This window comes from Urocampus carinirostris, chromosome 8 (assembly GCF_059441175.1).
Source record: "Urocampus carinirostris isolate Australia breed hairy pipefish chromosome 8, RoL_Ucar_1.0, whole genome shotgun sequence".
Taxonomy (NCBI): Eukaryota; Metazoa; Chordata; class Actinopteri; order Syngnathiformes; family Syngnathidae; genus Urocampus; species Urocampus carinirostris.
The window spans coordinates 40,912,227-40,931,347 of NC_142356.1; the positions used below are offsets into that span (position 1 = coordinate 40,912,227).

The following is a 19,121-nucleotide window of genomic DNA, read 5'->3' on the forward strand; positions in this document are numbered from 1 at the left end:
GAATCGTCTTAGTAAAAAAGACCATTAAGTCATGGGCTGAATGGGTGGAACTATCCGAGATAGACTGTTGCCTTGTAAGCGATGCTACAGTGTCGAAAAGGACTTTGGGATTGTTCTTTTGTGACGCAATCACCTTCGAAAGGTAGGCTGATTTTCCAGAGGCAAGGGCCGCTTTATACTTTGACAAGATGTCACACCAGGTTTGATGGAAAACTTCAAGCTTGGTAGCGCGCCATTTTCTTTCAGATTTCCTGCATTCTTGTTTAAGGGATCTAGTTTCATCAGTAAACCAAGGCGTGTATCTTTTAGGTCGTGATTTAAGCCGTATGGGCGCTACTGAATCAAGGACACTAGCAAGGGTAGCATTAAACTCATTCATGAGTGAGTCGATAGAGCCTTTGTATGTAGGAAAGGATGCAACTGCTCCTGAAAGAAGATCGGAGAGCTCAGAAACTGTGCCAGTGCTTACATTGCGTCCGCTGGATCCTTCAGCTTTTTTAGTACTACATTTAGCTAGCACCTCGAATGTAACTAAATAATGATCCGAGATAACGGTAGTACACGGTAACACCGTCATGTTTGAGATTAAAACTCCTAGAGTCAGAACCAACCATCTTTATGAGTTGGCAAATCAACCAGTTGATTAAAACCAAATGCATCAATTAGAGACCGAAACGCAACAGTAAGTGAACTGAGTGGGGAGTTCATATGAATGTTAAAGTCCCCCATCATTATAATTTTGTCTGCATAGGTTACTAGTTCAGACAGAAGTTCAGCGAATTTGTCCAATAAAGCTGTGTATGGCCCTGGTGCGCGATAAATAGTTACTACATAAATTGACAATAGAGAGGACCGCATAACAAGAGCCTCGAACGCCTTGTAATTATTAGAGGTAGGAGGAGTAAATTTAAGCGTTTTTTCAGAAATTTGCGCGACACTGCCACCCCTCTTCAAAGGGCGTGCTACATTGCTGCTCACGTAGTCTTGAGGAGAAGCCTCATTTACCGGTGAAAACCCATCCGGTCTCAACCAAGTTTCACAGAGACCAATCAAGTTAAGTTTGTAATCGCGAATAATATTATCAACAAGTAAAGCTTTAGGAGCAAGCGATCCAATATTTAAAAGACCAAATTTTAGCTTTGCTGAATCATTTAACTTAGCTGAAGTCTTTGTAGTCTTTGTAGAGACCGTCACCAGATGTCGCCGTTCGGGTGCATTGGGTTTCAGGCGTCGGTTGACCCGCAAGATCGATGAATAAATAATGGTTGAATTAGACACATCTCCGTGTCCTTCTTGCTTCTTCGACTTCACACGCTTCCCTGCACGACAACCCCGCTTCTGCTTTCTGTCTTTACGGCACCTCCGTCGCCTCGTAAGTGGGGTTGCCGACCACAGAGATGCTGGAGCCCTTTGTAGCTCGTTCGGGATATCAGAGGTGGTATAAAAAGTGCCCGAAAAGTCGAAATTTAGACGCCCACCCAATTGAATAAGTTCCTCCCGACTATAAGTCTCATTGGCCACGCATGTGTCCAAAAAAGAAAGCAAAAAGGATAAGAGATACCTTTTTCTACAAGGATCTCTAAACAGAAGAATTTCGGTAGACGAGTTTTATTTGTGTCAAAAATCCTCTTTGCCATATAAAGGAAAATCTTGTGCAGGAGCAGTCCCACAGGCTACCATTAGAGTTTACCGCTCGTGACTGTTTGCGTCAGCATAAGCCTGTCCAATTTGTGCATGAAAACAACTTTAGGCAAAAAAAAAGAAAAATAAGTTGTGCTGTAATTTCTTGGGGGTGTGTACATCCATTTAAGGTTACAGTAAGTAATTTTAAATATTCAAAATCAAGAAGTCCCTATGACTCCTTGGGTTTTTGTGTGTGTTTTTTTTAACTATTTTTCTTCCCTTTTATTTTCTTTCTTATTGTATGTGTTTGTCTTGCTGTCGGTCACCCCTCTTGAGGGATATGACCAAGGTAGATAGATAGATGAAATCAAGCAGAAGGCGTCCAAAAAAATAAGTTTTCGATCATTTAGAGTGGAGCGAAGCCAATTCAAATTTTCCACTCTATAATATCAATCTTGACTTTGTTTACATTATTTTTTTCTCTCAAAATATTTTCAATCAATTATAAGTAATAGAAAAGTGACACAGTTTAAACATGTTGAACTATTAGAAATAGATAGCAAGCAACAATAATAGTTAGCCTACCAGAGAAACGTAATAATAATTATAAATAAAAATGTATAGCATTACTACATTAATAATAATGATAATGATGATAACAACTATAATCATGATAATAATATAGTTTCTTTAGATATAGTTTCCAATTGTCAAGCGAAAGCTTGTGTCCTGTGAATAAGACGGTATTTCACGCCTCTTCTTGAATCGTTTAGGAAGGCCTGTCTTGTAATTTCTCACTTGTCCGTGTTGGTTTAAGTCTTCTGTTTTGAAGTTTAAAAAAAGAATAACGCTCGCAGGGAACATTTACAACGAACGCTCGCAATTTAGTGCGTGTAATCGTTAAAATGCAGACTCGGTGAAGTTTTTGAGCGCTTTTGCTGCTAGCACCTCGTGTAGGTCGCTGTTTGATAACGCTATTTTGGAAAATGGGAGATTTCATGCTTGGTTTTAGACTGCTCTGAAGTCTAAATTGTCTCGTTGTCCTGCTATCTTGACGTGAAGTCAAAAGGTTGCAAGAAAATTGTAACACTCAAAGAGGAATAGCTCAAACAAAAAGCGTGAGCACCCCAATGTAGATATCTCCATTTCATGTGGACCAATTTTAGAATTATTCCGCCCAGTGAATGGGGGAAAAAGGAGGAAAAAAGAAAAATAACAATACATGTTTTGCATTTTTTTGTGGTGAGTGGATGATTTTGACATGGTCAATTTGTTAGTAGCCTGCATGCCTCAAAAGTGTAAGCATGTATTTGAGTTGATGAATTTTGGAATCATTCTGCCCAATAAACAGAAACAAAGGAAAACAGATGATAAACAGTTTTATATTTTGATGTGGGTTTATAGTTTTGACTTGGTCCTTTGCAAGTAGCTCACCTGCTCAAAAAGTGTGTGCATCCCCGGTTGCAGACCATCTGCATTTTGGGTTGATCTGTCACAAACCAGAATGGAATCTCGGACCCAATTGCGATAGTTTTAAAGGAATCTTTATTGGATTGAGATGACAGAGCTTGCTTTGGAAGCCGATGGTTGTCGGTCGCTACCAGCGTTGGACGGAATTGCAGTTCCGTGAAAGGTAGGCAGAATCAAGACAGCTTAGCGGCAGGTCGGTGGCCAGGGCAGGAGAGTAGATCGTAAACATGGTACAGAAACAGGTCAAAACAGGAGGCAGGCAGGTATCAAACAGGAGAAGTATTTGGTACTGGTAATCTGGCGAAACAAACAGAGAGACACAAGTACGATCTGACACTCCCCTCTGGGAGCTGGCTGCTTAAGAGGGGAGTGCCAGTCAATCAGAGAGCGCGCTCCTTAGCGCCAAACAATTGCCCCCAGGTGTCTTGAGTTTGGCAATCAAGATCACTCTAGGAATTTATAGGTACAACAAACGGGAAAATCAAATGAGAAAATAGGAAAAAACACATGAAAGATTTATATTTGTTTCCTTTTTTTGTTGTGGGTGTTTCATTTCGACTTAGGCATATTGTAAATAACCCACATGCTCTACAGTGTGAGCACCCCTGACATATTTGTGTTGATCAATCTTGGAATTATCCAGCCCAATAAAAGGAAAAAGAATAATGAAATAAGGAAAGACAATACATAAAATAATGAGATGTGTTTCATTGTATTTGGATGGTAAATACATTGACCTTAGTCATTGTGCTCAAAATGACTGAGCACCCCATGTGGAACATTGTACTGGGTAGATGTTTTTCTTTAATAGATAGGCCACCATGTTTAAAATATAACACAAGTCTAAAGCCGGACGTGAGTGCATTATGGCATGTTGTACAAAGATATTTTCTGTTTGTTTGGGATTTAAATTGAAAAGAATTGCAAATGAACACTACTTATAGGTTTTCCACATCATTTCTTGTTTCGCCAGTTCAACATATACAAACTGTAAACAGGCCCAGTCCATCCCCATCCATGTTAAAGTTTTAGCAAGGCAATGCCTTTTTACGCCCTGGACCAACATGAAGGTACAGTCAGCATTAAGGGGACACAATGTCACAAGCCACTGTTTTGCTGATGATTTTGGCAGACTGGCAAGAGAAAAACAGGAACTCAGAGATCTGGTCAATCACCTGGACAAAGCATCAACCTAGTATGGGATGGAAATCCGCACAGAAAAAAATAAAGGTAATGATAAACAAGCTATCACCATAAACATCACCATCAACCGGCAAAAACTCAAACATGTCACCAAATTTAAATATCTTGTAGTTGTCATCTCAGAAAAGAGGTCAGAACCAAAAATCATGGCCAGGATAGCTCAAACCACAGCTGCACTTGCCAGACTTAAACCGATTTGAAGGGACAAGAGAATAGCAGTGAATTTATAGATCAGATTCATGCAAGGGCTCGTGACTTCAACGTTCCACAATGCTTGCAAGGCACGGACTTTCACAGCAAAACTGGAAAATGAAATCCATGCCTTGGAGATCCGATGCGACAGGAAACTTCGAGGCATTAGCTACTTAGCCCATATGACAAACGAAATGGTGCGGAACACCATCAGTGGAAGAACTGTTGTTAACTGTGTGTAGACAAAATCTGCAGTGTTATGGTCCAGTCACAAGATCATTAGGACTGGCCACGATCGATCTCCAGGGTAGAGTCCAAGGGGGACATAGGAAAAGAAGACATCAAGGAATGGATTGGTGCCAACTCTGCCACGATTAAAAGGCAGGCCAGAAACCTTCAGCAGTGGAGAAATCTGCCCTTAATTGCGTCCTCAGAGGTGCCGTGACCCGAGCAGTCAAGGGATCCGTCATTGGTGAGATCATTTGGACTTGGTCCGATAAATTGGGAAAAAGGAGAAAAAAATACATTAAACAGTTAAACATTTTGTGCTGGGTTGATCATTTTGAGTTGGTAATTTTGTAAGTAGCTCACATTCTGAAAAGGTCTGAGCAACCCTGGTATAGACCATTTGCATTTTTGGTTCACCTGTACTAGAATTATTTTGCCCAATAAACGGGAAAGTAAAAGGAGACAAAAAAGGGGGAAAAAAATACAATAAATAATTAGATGTCTTGCACTTTTGTGTTGGGTTTATCGTGTGGACTTGAAGGAATAAAGGGAAACATGCGTTAAATAAAATTTTTGTGATTGGTGTATTATTTGAACTAGGTAATTTTAAATGTAACTCACATGCTCAAAAAGTGTGAGCCCTTCTTATGAGGACTTTTGGCATTTTGGGTCGACCAGTTATTCAGACCGATACATGGGAAAAAATTGAGAAATAAGAGGGAAAAATGACATGAAATGATTAAGTACTAGCTAATCACGTTGACCTTGGGGGTAAATATAACATGTTGGCCTAATTTGTTTATTTGTATGTATTTTTCTTAATTTCTTATTTAAATTTTGGTGATATATATATTTTTTTACATGATAGCTACAATTATTTTCTTTTTTTGATGGGCATTAGTGCAACTACCTGCAAATAACACATGTATTTAGGTTGCTGAGTTTCATTTGTTTCATTATTCCAAATCAAAGGTCTGAAATTCTTACTTTCCTTTTCTACTGCAGAATAATTGCTTCATCTGACATCACCAGTAATAAAGCCCACTTCAGTGACTTATTCACAGCGACCCTCTGGGGATTACGGCAATGCAAATTCAGCAGATCTTTACACTGTCTCCGCATTGCACCTGATCAAGGGAGGGGGTACGAAACCCCCCTCACACATGCACGTTTGCAATCTATTAATCCTTCCCTCTTTCATATTTGCCTTTACCCTTGCTCCCCCCAGCAGGATGAGGTGCCATTCATAGCACAATCGGCGAAGGGTGTGAATACAAACAATCACATGAGAAAAAAAAGGCGACGACGAGAGTTGACATTCCTACTTTGCTGCTCACAAAGCCCAAATTCAGCTAGTGCTAAGTTTTTATTTGAAATGTGAAGAGGCTGTGTACTTGAATCGCTGTGCAAAGTTGTCTGTGCTGCGCTCGAGTGCGCACGTGCTTTTTGTTAAATGCATGTTAGACAATTTGGCAGATCATTTACTGTGCTTGTTTCCGAGTTGCTTAATAATAAAATGTTCCGTTTAAATTGTTTATATAATTTACAAATGGAAAATTTGAAATACATTAGGGCTGGGCGATAGGGCAAAAAAGTAACATTGAGATTTGTTTAGTTAGTCTGGACCCTGACCCATAACCCTAACTCTATGGACCCTAACCTTGACCCGAACATAACTGTAAGCCGAACACCCTAAGCCCCTGGACCCCAACCTTATCCCTTAAATCATCACATTATCCCTTTGGACCCTTACTTATCCATACCCAAACACTTTGGACCCTAAACCCTAACTTTAACTATCTGGACCCAAAACCTCTGGACCCTAACCCAACACTACAACTGACCCCATAATACCAACCTTCTGGACCCTAACCTTATCCATACCTATAACCCTACGGACCTACTGGACATGGTGTCCAATATTTACAACAATCTCTAATTATCTGGACCCGAAACCAACCCTACCCCCCAACAAGCTTGACCCTAATGATAAACCTTACCCTTTGACCCTCACCAAGCTGTTACCCCACCCCCTAGCCTTAACCCTATCTCAACTCTCACCTCAACCCTGACCATAACCCTAACACTTTATTCTCTAACCCAACCAAAACTCTTAACAACCTTTTGAATTAAACTGTAAGCCACACTTAACACTACCACCTAACCCCCTGAGTCCTAACACTTTGGACCGTGACCCAACCCTAGCCTAATCATAACCCTGACCTTCTGGACCATAACCCCTAACTCTCAGCACCTTATCCTAACCCATACCCCTAAACCTCTGGAACTTAGCCATAACCCAACTTTATCCCTTACCCCCTAACCCTCTGAAACTTTACCCTTTGGACCCTAACCAATATATGAAGCTAACCCAACTCTGGCCCTTCACCCAAAACTCCGGGACTTTTGATCCCATTCCAACCCTTTGACCAACCCCAGCCTTCTGTAACCTATTTCTAACCCAACGCTAACCCTAACCATCAAACGTACAAACCTAACCCTAAGCTCCTGGATCCTATCCCAAAACTATTCCCTAAACCTCTGGATCCTAGCCATAACCCAAACATATATCTACCCCTTAACCCACTGAATCCCTAATCCTCTGGTCACTAGTCCAACCCTAGCCCCAACCCCTAACCCCTTTGTAACCTAATCTTAACCCAACCCTAGCCCCAAATTTTCTGGACGATAACTCCATGAACCCCAACACTAAAGCATTTATTTTACCGGTATGGTCGTATAAGAGTATACTTCCAATTGGAAATGTTGAAAAAAGAGAATAGATGTATATGAATATATTATAATTTATTAATATAATCCAGACTGTAGGGCACACCGGAGTATATGCCCCACCCATTACTTTGTAAGGGAAAAAAACATCTGTAACAAATGTAAAAGAACATATAAAAAATAGGGGGCCCCAAAAAAATCTCAATGTTATTAGTCAGTCTGGCCCTAACCCTTAACCATAACTGGACGCACACCCTTACCCCCTTATCCCTAAACTTTAACGACATAAACCCCAATCTAATAATATTTGTTTAACCCATATAGTCATATAATGGAATACATCACTTGCACACAATAAATTCTAGACTTTAAGGTGCACTAAATTATAAACCACACCCACTGGTTCTGTAAAAGGAAGAAAATGTGCGTATATTAGCCACACAAGATGATGGGACTCTTTGGATACGTCATTAAAATTTAGAGTGGTACGATTTAATTATTACATTACCATTTTTTTTTTCCCTAACTACGATTTCATCACTTAGTTTTTTATACCCGTGCATTTGCAACAAAAAATAACAAGGATTGACTAGAAATATGTATCAAATCATCTTTCATCGGAAATATGTACCTCTTGTTTTGAGGCTCCATTGTGAATGTTAAGGCGGCTCAGAATTGCTGCAAGTTCCATCAAGTTGCCTGACAACCATAGTAAAACCCTTTCAAATTTTAGGGAACATTAAGTGGATTTTTTTTTCTTTACGGTTCAATGTTTTTATATCGTGAGCTCCAAACATTGTAAATTGCGCTACAATAAATTGGGTGGAATAAAATTATTTTTTAACAAGCCTGTCGTGACCTTAAAAACACATTTTTTCTTTCAAGTGTCTCGCATTAAGAGCATCCATTGCGACATCCTTTTGTGTTTGTTTACTTTTGTGGATGTAATTAAGTTTTGCTGTGCATTGTAATATCCCGTAAACTCACACAGCTCTTTCAAGGCTCATCAAAAATCAATAAAATACTATAGAACACTCTTCTCCTGAGCGCACATGATATATTGTATCATAACATAAGGTCCACCTACAAATTCAAACGACGTCAAAAAGCTTGATCACATTTGCATAAAACATTTAAATGGGTTTTTGACGTCTTTTGCCACAGCATTGTACCAAGCTGTTACGACTATTTTCATCCGATTAATCGGTCAGTTATTTTGTAAATCAAATGCTCCGTTGTTCTTTTTCAATACTGAGATGTACTGTTCCTTAATCACAAGGGATTTTCGGGGCCCCGCTTCCTGTGGTGTGTCTTGGGCCTATCCCTCTCCCAGCCTTTTTGTTGAGTAGAAGAAGAGAAACAAACATGGTCTTTTTAAAAATAAAAAACTGATAATATGTTATGTTTGAAAGTCCAGATTTCTTTCACTCAGGGTTTAAAAATCATCTGCAAATTCGTATGGTTGAGAAATTTGAATTGACTGGATTTTAAAATGTTTTAATCCTAATGTCACGGTTGCCCATTGCCCTCACTTGGTCACGCCCGTTTGGCGCCAGCTGCTGCTTGTTGCCTGATTGGCTTCCCTCCTGTATCGATCCCGCCTGTCTTGTCTTGTACGGTATTTTGCTCCAGTATCCGGTATCGACCCCATCTGTCTCGTCCTGTCCGGTCTCTTGCTCTAGTCTCCTGTATCCGGTATCGATCCCGTCTGTCTCGTTCTGTCCGATATCTTGCTCCAGTCTCCAGTATCCGGTATCGATCCCGTCTGTCCCATCCTGTCCGGTATCTTGCTGTTGAATCCAGTATCTGGTGTTGATCCCGTCTGTCCCGTCCTGACCGGTATCTGCTCGTGTATCCTGTGTCTGGTATTGATCCCGTCTGTCCTGTCCGGTTTTGATCTCGTCTGCCTCTGGCATTTGTGCTCCCGCGCATGACTGCCCCATTCCCGTAAAATAAGGCTTGTGTGAAAACGTTGCCCGCCAGTTTGGGTTCTGACACTTAAGTCAGATAATCAATTTACATATGCAAAATTTAATTAATCAAAAAAATCAATTCTCAAACAGTCATTTCTCTAAACAATTATTTAGATAACCTTAGATTAATTAAAATTAAAATACCCTGGAAAGGTGGCTTTTCTGCAGTAATTTTTCAACAAAGTTTAATCTATCCTTGATGGTTGAAAATATGTTTCATTTTGCTAAAAAAAATGTTTTTTTTAACAATCAAAATATTGGTTAACCCACAAATATGACTATTATTTCTTTCAAATTATTTTCAAATTGATTGTTTTTGTGGTGTATGTAAAAAAAAAAGATGTTTTGGAGGTTTTTGGTTTCAGCTGCACTTCAGCGTAATTTGCAGTATTTTTGGGGAAAAAGAATGTGATGGCTCTGAATAACAAAGCATGTCCCGTCAACTTTTTATGTTTCCAAGTTCTTCTTCGAACCCTGAGGTGTCGTGCTTGCCGCACAACATAAATATTCCAAGTACAGTAATCCCTCTGTTATCGCGGTTAATGAGGACCAGAACCTCCCAAAAAAAGTGAAAAACCACAGAGTAGTGGCGTCCCTTCATAAAAGCCCACACGGGTCAAACTTACCTCCAAATGCCGTCTTTGCCGACTGAGAATGGACCAGTGTAGTAGAATAACAACTATAGATCTATAAATGCAGAACATAGAATTGCAGTTTAATGCTCTTTATTGCCATCATACAGCGAGAGTGGCTGGCTAGCTGCACACGAGCATCGGATAGACTTGAATAAAGTTAGTCTCCGTGATAATTGAATAACAACCGCTCCTTTTGAAGCGATTTTGCATGAGTTGTAGACCCAAGTCATTCGTTTCCTGGGCAATGGATCTAGCGTTTGTGAAATACAGGCTAGGATAGAGGTAGTTAATAGTGTTGTTAGCCTAGCCTTAGCAGTAGGCCGGACATGCAGCATTGCTATTGCCTTCTCTTCCGACGCCGCCTCAGTCGCTTCCTCAACCTGATAATAATCCACAAAGCATCTGCTGGTGATCAGCATTCATTTGTGCTTTTCTGACTTTTTCCCGAGTTAGATTGATTTGATAAATTTGTTTTTAACGTAGCAAATTGTTTAACTGTCACTGTTTGTTTTCGTGGATGACACGTTAAAATGAAATGAAATGATCTGCATTTATATAGCGCTTTTCAAGTCAAGACTTCGCAAAGCGCTTTACATTGTGCTTCACATTTCCCAATAGCGGCCATGCAGCCATGTGAGGCGCTAACCTGCTTATTGGGGGTATAAGGGGTTCAGCGTCTTACCCAGGGACGCTTCGACATGTAACACGGAGGATCCGGGATTCGAACTGCGACCTCTTGATCCCAAGACGAGCAATCTACCTCCTGAGCCACTGCCGCCCCAGACGTTGATATCAATGACAATAAAGAGAGTTCAATCAAATTCAAAATCCAAGAGGAAGTGAACTAGCAATATTCGAAGCATTAGTTAGCGAGGGATTATTCTGTCGCCCACCCTTACTTGCTGTTCCTTTATTTTAAAGCTCCAATTTCTGAGAATTTTATCTGACCTATATTGTGTTAAGTGGACTTGTTAAGTGCCTGACTGATGTCCCCCGATCTCCTTAAGGGGACAACTAAAGTACATACACACTCGTATGCACTCACTCGCGCTTCAGGGCCACGGTCGGCTTTGACTGATGCGTCGGCCGTGTTGTGCTGACAACCCCCTGACGCAATTGTGCTTTCCCGGCCGTTTCCCATGTATTGCTTTTGAATCCGGTCGGATTGCGGCCGAAATAGGTTTTCTGCCACTCTTTCATTTTTTTTCCGTGCACAGCGTGTCTTGGCGGTGTCACTCGGCGTGGGGTTGTTTGCTGTTGTTCTCAGACGAGATCAGGAGAAAGTCAAGTCAAGTCAAGTCAAATTTATTTATATAGCCCTTAATCACAAAAATGTCTCAAAGGACTGCACAGGATTACAGTTACAAAATTACACAATTACCTGATCTTAAACCAGCATGCGGGCAAGGAAAACTCAAAAACCTCAGTGTGAGGAGAAAAGAGAAACCTTGAGAAAGGACCTCACATGTGGTAATCCCCCTTCCAGGATTGACCAGGGTGAATTACAATTAGCATTACTGTACACATAATAGTAAACATAAGGTAAGATGTTGAAAATGTCCGGAAAGTGCATGACATCAACGACGCCCCCAGCCTGCAAACCAGTCCAGAAAGTCTATGACGGCCACGACGCTGCCTCCCGTCTCTGCCAGCCGGTAAATGCAGGGGTTGACATGCTGCAGGTCAGACGCCGGTCCGCTGACCCATCCCAAATCATCCTTCTCCTTCGTATCAGCCAGGCAGGCGTCGGAAAAAGACAGGACAAAACAGAATATGAGGTGGGCATCAATCATATGCTTTGGAATAGAAGTGTGTCTTAAGCCTCGATTTAAAAACTTCCGTTGAGGTTGCAGATCTTATCTCCAGAGGCAGGGCGTTCCATAACACCGGGGCCCGGATGGAGAACGCTCTCGAGCCCGCAGACTTCTTGGCTCTCGGAGTCACAAGTAGACCGGCATTTTCCGAGCGCAGACTCCGTGCAGGAACATAGGGGGAAATCAAATCGGAGAGATAAGAGGGTGCAAGCCCATGCAAACATTTATATGTTAATAAGAGAACCTTAAAGTCACATCTTAAGTGGACTGGGAGCCAGTGCAAGTTGGCCAATACAGGAGTAATATGCTCAAACTTTTTGGTCTTAGTCAAAAGTCTAGCTGCCGCATTCTGAACCAGCTGCAAACTTTTAATGCTAGACATCGGGGGACCAGAAAGCAATACATTGCAGTAATCAAGCCGAGAAGTAATAAACGCATGAATTAAAATCTCTGCATCTGATTGGGACAGCATCGAACGAATCTTCGCAATATTACGGAGGTGGTAGAAAGCTATTCTAGTAATATTTTTCACGTGTAACTGAAACGACAGATTAGGATCAAATATAACACCTAGATTTTTGACCAAGTCACTATGGGTGATATTACATTTGTCTAGGTTCAGGGTAGTGTTTGAAAACAACTGACGACAGTGAGCTGGACCAATAATCAACATTTCAGTTTTTTTCTGGGTTAAGGCGTAAAAAATTATTTGACATCCATCTTTGAATCTCAGTAAGGCAAGCCTCCAGATTTCTTAAACTTAAATGTCCAGTTTTTTCCAGTGGCACATACAGTTGAGTGTCATCTGCATAGCAATGGAAACTAATATTATACTTGCGGATAATGTCACCAAGCGGGATCATATAAATACTAAAAAGAAGGGGGCCAAGTACAGAGCCTTGAGGAACACCACAAGGGACATTAGATTGTTTAGAGGTCAGATTGCCATAGTTAACACATTGCATCCTGTCTGACAGGTAGGACCTAAACCACGAGAGTACAGTTCCTGAGATACCAATGCGTTCTAGACGAACCAATAATATGTTGTGGTCGACCGTATCAAAAGCAGCGCTGAGATCCAGCAGCAGTAACATTGATGAGGCACCAGAATCTATTGTTAAAAGGAGATCATTGGTTACTTTAGCAAGGGCTGTCTCAGTAGAATGATTTGCCCTAAATGCTGACTGGACAGTTTCAAAAAGGTTATTTTCTGACATGAAGTCATTTAGCTGCTGTGCAACGACCTTTTCAAGTACTTTCGCAAAAAATGGCAGGTTTGACACTGGCCTATAATTACCTAGGCTTTCTGGGTCAAGGTTAGGTCGCTTAAGCGTGGGTTTAATGACGGCAGACTTGAAGGCTACAGGAACAATACCCGAGGATAGCGATATATTAATAATATTTAAAACTGATGGTCCTAAGATCCCAAACAGATCCTTCACCAGTGAAGCTGGAAACGGATCAAGCAGGCACGTAGTTTGTTTGGCCCTACTGACCATCTGTGTTAGATTATCAAGGGACAAATCATTGAAACTGGAGAATGTTTCTGAACAACCGCTGACACAGTCCGTACCTAGCACCTCCACATCTTTGATATAGGAGGAGGAAACAGAGCGTTCTTTTAAAATTTCATTCCTGATTAGTTGAATCTTTTTATTAAAAAATTCCATAATGTCATTAGCAGAATAAGTGCAACCATTTGGGTTAAGTTGTTGTCTGGTAAGTTTCGCCACTGTGTCAAACAAAAATTTCGGATTATTCTTATGTTCAACAATAATCTTAGAGAAATACGAAGCTTTAGCTGAGGCAAGAGCTACTTTATATTTCAGCAAACTGTCACACCAGGCCAGTCGAAAAACCTCCAGCTTAGTAGTGCGCCATTTTCTTTCAATTTTTCTGCAACTTTGTTTGAGTAACCTAGTTTCTTCAGTAAACCAAGGTGTATTCTTCTTGGGTCGGAATTTATACTTTAGGGGCGCCACAGAATCAAGAACATTTACCAAAGCAGTATTGAAGTTGTTTGTAAGTGAGTCAACAGACCCAGTGTACGAAAGGAAGGCTGCAGTTACCGTAGGTAATAATTCTTTTAAGGCTAACACCGTTTTAGGGCGGATATTGCGACTGCTAAAGCCTAAATTTTCCTTATCACAGTAAACATTAAACAGCACCTCACATTTAACAAAATAGTGATCAGAGATGGCATTAGGATACGGTAACACTGTAACATTTGAGGCTACTACGCCACGGGTCAGGACAAGATCTAGAGTGTTCCCATCTTTATGAGTGGGCACATCAACTATTTGATTGAAACCAAATGTATCAATCAGTGACTTAAATGCAATTGCAAGTGAATTTGATGGGGAGTTTATGTGAACATTAAAATCACCAATAATTACAACATTGTCCGCATAAGTTACTAAGTCTGTTAACAGTTCCGAAAATTCTTCCAAAAAATTTGAGTATGGTCCAGGCGGGCGATACACAACAACTAAATAAATTGGTGTTGACATTAAGGACCTCATAACAAGTGCTTCAAACGTTTTAAAAACAGTAGGGGTATTAGGAGTAAATTTCAACTTACCTTCCGATATAAGAGCAACACCTCCACCTTTTTTGCATGGTCGTGCCAAGTGCAACTCACAAAGTTAGGGGGAGAAGCCTCATTTAACACATTTACAAACTCATTTGGTTTTAACCAGGTCTCACAAAAGCCAATAAGGTTAAGATTGTGTTCATTAATAAGGTCATTGACAAGTAAAGCTTTGGAGGCTACTGATCTAATATTCAGAAGGCCAAGCTTCAGCACTGTGGACTGAGCTGAAAACTTTCGCGAGTTTTGAACCTTAATGGCAACCTTAGTGGAAACCTCCACAGGATTATACTGCTGGTCTTGTGCCTTGCATGACGGCAGATGCGGCCCGAATTCCATACCACAGGAATATTGTTGACAGGTGGAGTAGCAGGATGACTATTGGTAGAAAATAATGTTATTTCTTCTCCCTCCTCACCTAACAAGGGAGAAACAGAGGTAAAAAGCACAGAAGAAGATGCTATAGAAGAGTACAGATCAGGGTGTATGGTGCAGTCAATAGAACTCTCTAAACTACAAAAACTATGTGAATTGCATGAATCTAGCATAGCGCTAGTTAGCTTTAGTGTTACAGACTCCACACCCGTGGTTACAGGTTCACTAATCACCTGTGACCTGGCCTGCACTCGTGTACCCTGTCACAGAAGGCTTAGGGGCCGGTCACACAGACATTTGCGGCTGAATCACGGCCAGAAATTTCTGCCTTTGAGGCGGACGCTATTGGACGGTATTAGAAGTAAATTTCAACCTATCTTCCGATATAAGAGCAACACCTCCACCTTTTTTGCATGGTCGTGCCAAGTGCGAACTCACAAAGTTAGGGGGAGAAGCCTCATTTAACACTACAAACTCATTTGGTTTTAACCAGGTCTCACAAAGGCCAATAAGGTTAAGAAAGGCAATGTTAGTGTTGCCTAGTGCCTGGACGCTGCTAAAATTCAAATAGAATGGAGTGCCGGCATGGCCAGTCGGGATAGAGAACTGGCCGGGTGAGAGAGGAGTTGCATGAGCAAATTCTGCCTTCTCAGTAGTGGAATTTTTGGGGGGGGATGAACAAACAAATGGTGACGGTATAATGAGACTTGTATATGTACAGCCATTATTGGCATTGAATGAGTTAGGGCAGTCTGTCCCTGTGTGCCCTGCGACTGGCTGGCAACCAGTTCAGGTCCCCTGCCCACTGCCTGAAGATAGCTGGGATGGGCTCCAGCACCCACACGACCGTACTGAGGATAAGCGGTGCAGATAATGGATGGATTAGGAGTTAGGGCAGTATTTTTCAACCTTTTATGAGCTAGGGCATGTTTTATACATTGGAAAAATTTAGCGGCACACCACTAACCAAAAATATTAAAAAATGACACTGAACAGTATGTTTAATAATACTTTAATTTTAATCTAATAATACTAATAATACTAATAATAATGATAATAATAATTTATAATACCCCCAGTTTATACAGCACATACACTTGCCAATAAATAATATATGTATGCAGAAACTCATTCATAAATGTTTCATAAAGTTTTTATTTTTAAAAAGTGACATGGGATATATTCTCACGGCACGCCTGACAATCTCTCACGGCACCCTAGTGTGTCGCGGAACAGTAGTTGAAAATCACTGAGTAAGGGTGTAGTCAGAGGTGGGTATGGTAGCCAACAATTTTACTCAAGTAAAAGTCCTGTTACTTCAGAAAATATGACTTAAGTAGGAGTAAAAGTAGTCATCCAAACACTTACTTGAGTAAAAAGTACTATATATATATATATATATATATATATATATATATATATATATATATATATATATATATATATATATATATATATATATATATATATATATATATATATATATATATATATATATATATATATATATATATATATATATATATATATATATATATATATATATATATATATTAGGGTGGTCCTTAATGGGGGTCGAATTTTTTGGGGGGGAAATATTGGGCTCTGACCCCCCGCATATGTTCTTATATCGATAAAAACACACTGTGTGCAATTTTGAACAATTTGGATAATATTTAGAGGTAGCTCAACGACTTTGAAATTTCCCAAAATGGTAAAATTTTGGCAATTTTCGAGAAAAAACGGAAATCTTAACCCTATGTGTACGGCGTTTTAGAACATCCAATTTCAGTCCATTGCTTATAATTGTAACACAAGAAAAGTTACAAGTAAATATAACAATATTGTATTTATTTTTACCTCAACAGCCACCACCCACATTCGGCAGCGATAACAGAAGTAGAAGGTTTACGAAAATTGGTCATGAGTCTTTCTTAATGCTGAGGAGGAACTCACTATTAGGTTTAGGGGGCAATTACTTTTTCACATGGGGCCAGATAGGTTTTGATATTTTTGTGCCTCAATAAATAATAAAAATCCTTGTGAAACAAGTATTTTACATAGCCACAAATATATCTGCTTCGCATTGGATGTAATGTCAACTGGGCAACAGGTGACTGCATTCCTGCAGTCCAAAGGGATTGCCGTGGACCCCAAACAAGTCAAAGATTGCCACCCGCTACTCAAGAGAAACTGCACCGACAAGCCAGCAGTCGTTTTTAGATTTGTGAACAGGAAACACAAGGTTTCACTCCTTAAACAGGGCAGGCTGTTTAAAGGCACAGATGTGTCTATAATGAACATCTCCAATAGGCCAACGCAGACATCGCAAAAAAAAAGCACAATACCCGTGGAGAATGAAAAAATACAGAGTACATGGACCAGAAACTGCAAGATATTCATCAAGCTCAATGGAACACCCGAAGAGGCCAAGGTACTTATGGTGAGGAGCATTGAGGAACTGGATGAGTTGGAAAAAATCATCATCAATTCAAAATAAACAAGGGTGGACTTGTAACAGCGCAAACGTGAACATAAACATAATGATCAGGGATAAAGCTTAACCTATGATCAGTGACAATGGACACGCAACAGAGTGGATAAAGGAACATGCACAACTGGAATTGACAACATTTAACTACAATGAAAACAGCACATCTGACATAGGACAAGACATTGATCCAGACAATGACTTTTTCTCTACCATAAGCAATACGTGTTCATATTACAACAAGGACCAGTATGTATCACAATACAGATTTGTATGGAAAAGAAAAAGTATATTATTTTAAGTTTGTATAGATCTCCGGGTACATGTATGGACAAATTCACAGAACGGATGGAAAGCATCGTAGTAAAAAAAGGTAACGAAAATGTATTTTTTCGTGGGAATTTTAAGATTTACATATTAAATCCCAACAATCCAAAAAGTATTGACAATTTTGTGAATTTAATGCATAGTCTAAGTTTCTTCCCTACAATTACTAGACCTAGTAGAGTAACATCCCATAGTGCCACTCTGATAGACAACATATTCACCAATGCGATAGAAAACAAGACAACAAGTGGGTTATTGATGACTGATAGTGCTGACCACCTTCCACTGTTCACAGTATGTGCCATTATTTGTAGAAGAGAAATAAGGAAAGATAAACAGTACAGCAGAAAAAGGACAGAAGAGGCAATTGCTAATTTAAAATATGAATTAATGGAACAGGATTGGGACGAAATATATGGTGAAGTAGATGTAAACAATGCATACAATACATTACTGACAATATTAATTTCATTATATGATAAGCACTGTCCCATTAAGAAACATAATAAAAAAGAAGAATACAAGAAAAGTCCATGGTTAACTAAAGGTCTACAAATTGCATGTAAAAAGAAACATTTACTGTATAGGAACTTCATAAAGCAGAGAACAGAAGGTGCTGAAGCTAAATATTAAATATATAAAAATACATTGATTAATATTATCAGACAACATTGAAAATTTTAATATGCATGAGGTGGTATGGATATTTATAGTTCTTTGAAAATATTGGTTCTAAACATGGATAAACTAATTGAAGAGAATCCCCGTTATGGTTCTGAGGGCAATTGAGGAAAATGAAATGATTGAAATTATTCAAAAAAGCAAAAATAAAACATCAACAGACTGCCATGGCCTACATATTTCATTAGTCAAACAGGTCATTGAGGAGATATCAAAACCACTAGCTCACATCTGCAATTTGTCTTTTTTGACTAGTTCATTCCCAAATCAGATGAAAATTGCCAAGGTCATTCCACTATTCAAAACCGGGAAAAAAAACAACTTCAAAAACTATAGACCTGTCTCAGTACTGCCGATATTCTCAAAAATATTTGAAAAGCATTTCAACAATAGAATGGATGTATTTTTTGGAAAAAACACAATCAGTTGGGCAGAGAGTCAGTATAGTTTTAGGGTTAACTGATCAACAACACAGGCAGTAATTGAAACAATTGGGGAATTCACAAAGGCAATAGATAACAAAAAACATGCAATCGGAGTATTCATCGATCTCGAAAAAAGCTTTTGATACCATTAACCATAACATATCATACAATAAACTGGAAAGTATGGGATAAGGGGAATAGTGTTGGACTAGGTAAAAAATCAATTGATGGTGACAGTTTGTGAAGTGAGGTAATCATTGTTCTGCATACGTGGACCTTTCATGTGGTGTCGCCCAGGGGTCAGTATTAGGCCTTAAATAATTTATACTATATACAGTATAATGATATGTGCAAAGTAGCTAGG

The 19,121-nt window shown here is 39.7% G+C and overlaps 2 protein-coding genes across 2 annotated transcripts; both read right to left on the minus strand.

Annotated features, from left to right (window-relative positions):
* Positions 1-600: 600 nt before the first annotated feature.
* LOC148361898 (uncharacterized) lies at positions 601-11,195 on the minus strand. The gene is made up of 3 exons (XM_088342947.1): positions 11,100-11,195; positions 10,046-10,106; positions 601-1,319 (listed from the first exon to the last, which is right to left on the minus strand). The coding sequence occupies exons 1-3, from the start codon at positions 11,193-11,195 to the stop codon at positions 601-603; spliced, it is 876 nt and encodes a 291-aa protein (XP_088199073.1).
* A 158-nt stretch (positions 11,196-11,353) lies between these two features.
* LOC148361899 (uncharacterized) lies at positions 11,354-15,316 on the minus strand. The gene is given in 3 exon segments (XM_088341159.1): positions 11,354-12,550; positions 12,552-14,470; positions 15,232-15,316. Coding segments are annotated over 2 exon segments (2,550 nt in total). The 5' UTR covers positions 14,391-14,470; positions 15,232-15,316; the 3' UTR covers positions 11,354-11,839.
* Between the last annotated feature and the right edge of the window lie 3,805 nt (positions 15,317-19,121).

Bases quoted from the DNA above. Each gene is read 5' to 3' on its own strand.
- LOC148361898 (XM_088342947.1), bottom strand. From the start codon at position 11,195: ATGGGAAACGGCCGGGAAAGCACAATTGCGTCAGGGGGTTGTCAGCAC. The intron at 10,107-11,099 runs GTGAGTGCATAC...CTGCATTTATAG, and splicing joins ACCGTGGCCCTGAAGCGCGA to ATCTATAGTTGTTATTCTAC. The intron at 1,320-10,045 runs GTAAGTTTGACC...GTTGTCGTGCAG, and splicing joins GGCAAAGACGGCATTTGGAG to GGAAGCGTGTGAAGTCGAAG.